This window comes from Limulus polyphemus, unplaced genomic scaffold, assembly GCF_000517525.1.
Source record: "Limulus polyphemus unplaced genomic scaffold, Limulus_polyphemus-2.1.2 Scaffold15, whole genome shotgun sequence".
Classification (NCBI taxonomy): Eukaryota; Metazoa; Arthropoda; class Merostomata; order Xiphosura; family Limulidae; genus Limulus; species Limulus polyphemus.
The window spans coordinates 1,442,930-1,446,500 of record NW_013665625.1 but is presented as its reverse complement, the minus strand read 5'-3'; the positions used below and the strand labels follow the sequence as shown (position 1 = coordinate 1,446,500).

The 3,571-nt window shown below is 30.4% G+C and overlaps 1 protein-coding gene across 3 annotated transcripts in view; it reads right to left on the bottom strand.

The window, feature by feature from the left end:
- LOC106457316 (putative ATP-dependent RNA helicase me31b) overlaps positions 1-3,571 on the bottom strand; it is a 57,468-nt gene that overhangs the window by 23,548 nt on the left and 30,349 nt on the right. For all 3 annotated transcript variants that reach the window (XM_022383305.1, XM_013916712.2, XM_022383311.1), the window contains one exon: positions 1,864-1,958. In XM_022383305.1, coding sequence (XP_022239013.1) covers positions 1,864-1,958 — 95 coding nt within the window. The remainder of the gene's footprint in view (positions 1-1,863; positions 1,959-3,571) is intronic.

Sequence of the window (3,571 nt, the reverse complement as noted above, 5' to 3'; positions counted from 1 at the left end):
AAAATAAAAAAAAAAAAAATTCCCTTTTTTAAGTTTTTGAATGGTTAATTGAATAACCAAAAAATCATAAATTACTATATCAATACCATAGAATTCCACTATAATGTATTAAGCTTAGTAACTAGGCTGTATTACAGTCTAAAAAAAAAAATGAAATTTGGAGCAAACTAAAGACACACCCTACCTCTTTGAAATTTTGGTTCGAAAGAAAGAGATGGTGTCCTAAGACTTTAAAATGGCTAACAAAGCCACTAGGAGGACATTGAGTTCTTGATTGATTATTCATGTCATATATAGAAATGTATATAAGGGAGCATTTCCAAAATTGGAAAGAGGTGGGTGGGGTGCCACTGCGTTTGATTCATTAGATGAGTAATATCTCTCTAAATAAAAAAGAGGTTCTTATTTTATATTCTAGCTCTTCAATATCGGTGATTTGAGTTCCTAATTCTTATAAAACTAGAGGTATAGTATTTTGACATCACAAACATCTAATCTGAACCAATCCTACATTCAACATACCATGTGACACACACACACAAAAAATCTATGTTTAACTGTTTTTAATATTTATTTTTAAATTATAACCTACTGTTTGATACCAAACTTGACATAAATTCATGAAATGGTAGCTCAATAAAATTTTGAATGCGAGTCAACAAACGCTATGACAAGTACGCCTACCGTGCAGCATAGAACAGCAGACAACTGAGGTTGAGCAAAATCTTTAAGAAATCTTAATGTGTATTTTTTGTGTTGTTTTAATCACTAATCAAATAAAGTTAACCAAGCTACAAATATTCTGTATTCCTGTCTTAACAGCTAAAAATAAGAGAGACAAGGCCGACTTACGATTTGAATGCACACCAGATCCTGCACACGAAAATCCTGGATATCATGCAACACCTGTACTTTTGTAACCAAAATTAATTTCTGAGTGACAATTTATCCAAAACATGTAAATTATTGTCTAGAATTGTAATCGGACAGTTGTTTTGAAAAAAAACCTTGGAGAAAAGAAAAACCGCAGATAACTGAGGCACTAGTGGAGCCCCCATTTCACGGTACAAACAGTAGTGAAGTTAGGTTAGCCACACCTGGCTTCTGAGTTTTGGGCTGGCCCCTAGATCTGGAAATATTTGTCGAGGCCTGACCTAGACACGGGAATATACATCAGTATGAAACAGGTATCACACGACTGGAGAATACTTAAAAATTAGATTTTTTTTATGTTTGTCTTTGTTTATATGCTGTTTATTTTTTAAATAGATATACTTTGGTTGCAATGTTCAAGAAATAAAACAATTGAATAAGATAATTTTAATTAGGTTTACTGTACAATAATTGTGGAAGGCAATGGCAAAATATTCTCATCAATAAAATCTTTTTTCCCATATTTCTTATATTTATCTTATTCAAACAATATAGAAACAAACTGGCTTACTGTAATCCTGATGTTTTAAATAAAATATTACTATTATTGGTGATAGCAAAAAGTGTTTTCATTATCTAATTATAAATTTAATTGATTTTCAGATTAGTGTAGAATTAGTGAATATTTTGAAAACAAAATGGTGACCACATGGTGGTATTTGGTCAGCATTACCAATTCATTCTACAAGTAGAAAATGTATAGATTATCTTTACAATAATAAAAAAGTGAGGCAAACACAAACTTCTTTCTAGTAAGAGAAAGTGGGGAAGAGGTTTGTTTAATAACCCATTAATCTAAAGTTTAGATTAATAAACCTGTCCATTAATCAATTGGCAAATACGATTAATCGTCAAGCTCTACTCAAAAGTGACAATGTTCATGATTATACTACTAAGATGTCATTCCACACTATAAATATATAGCTTTACCTCGTCTAAGACTAGCATGTTGCATTTGTCCATCTGAGCTACATTTTTCTCCATTAAGTCTAATATTCTTCCTGGAGTAGCAATAATGATATGGACTGGAAAAGAAAAATTAACATGAATAGTTTTAATAAGCTGCAAGTTTAAACTAATGCACACATTAGATAAAAATTTAAAATTTGCAACTTTTGTTAACCTTAGTTAGAGCACAAAATTGAAGCTAGATCTTCATAGTCAAAGTTACAGACCATTTTCCATTACGTTGTGGAGAGGGCACGGTAAAATAGAGCTCACAATGTACATTTCCGTATATAAACAGTGATATGTTATCATTGTTTTAAACTTCAGTTGGGAAAGTTGTATGGAAAAGCAGCATACAACATTAGCTTAATTCAAAAGGCATTTAGTTATTAAATTTTTTTAATACAAAGTTCATTTGAATACATTTATAACTATTTGCCATTGGATTTTTTTAAAGTAAGGTAACAATGCTGAAATTTGACACTATACTTACTCTAAGGGTTAGCATATTGGAACACACACACAATAAAAAATATACTTTAGGTGATCTTGTTAATTCTTCAGATAAGAAGTGAAAGTTGTTTCAGTTTACACACTGATAAAAAAAAAGAAACTAACTTGTTTTATCTGAATCTTCACATATGCAAGATGAAGTTTTAAATTTAACTTTTTTTTTATTACATTTTTAGGAAAATGAGTAAATGAAGAGTAGGTTAAGTTTTATACAATAGCCATTGACTAAAACAATACTAAGGTTTTGATACTGCATACATTAATGTTTATTTTTACTAGCAGAAACCTGCAAAACATTTCTGGTGAAATTAGTATCTTTATTGTAACAGTACTTCTTTAACTCTTTCGACACTGGGTCGGTCAATTTGACCGAGTCACGTGACCTTCTGTACTCGTTTAAAGTTGACATCAATTTAATACTTATAATTCACTATATATTGGGTACATCTTCATGAAATTTGGCAGTCTTTCGGGTAATATTACATGTCTTTCATATACAAAAAGTCATATTTCTTAGTGAAGTACATTTAATAAAATAAAGTTTTGTTCATGAATATATTGAGTATTTGTTTCGAATAGTCCGTGTGCAAAGTAATTTTCATGTTAAATTAAAAATACTTTTCGCCATCTCAAAAATATCAGATTTCCTTTGTGTAATCCCTAAAACCTCCTAAATGCATTTCAAACGGTTTTTTTTCACTAAATTCTTATAGTTTATATGTTATTTTCTCTACCCTAATCACAAAATGGGATCAGTCATTTCGACTGACCTCGTAACCACCAAAAACAATTGAAATAAACCTAAATTAACCTTCTTTTCTTTCTAGTATGACTTCAAATTGCAACATGAAACTACATTTGTTTATCCTAAGTAGCTCTATGTTCGTAACATTATGCATCTATTTATAACTAAATTATATTGTTTTATTGCCCTATGAACCATGTCTAACTGCTATCTGTGCCATAAGTTGTAAATCACTCGGGGAACATGCAGCTCATGTTATGCTATCGAATTACATCACCCACGAGCTGCTCGCATGCGTGTTTCGTAAACAATTTTACTTATATTGTTATTACTTATTTTACCTAATCTTCTTTTTTCTTGCCCTCAATTGTCGATGAGAGTTAAGCCTGATTTTTTTAGTGATTATAGTAAAGTACTTAATTTTTATTTAAT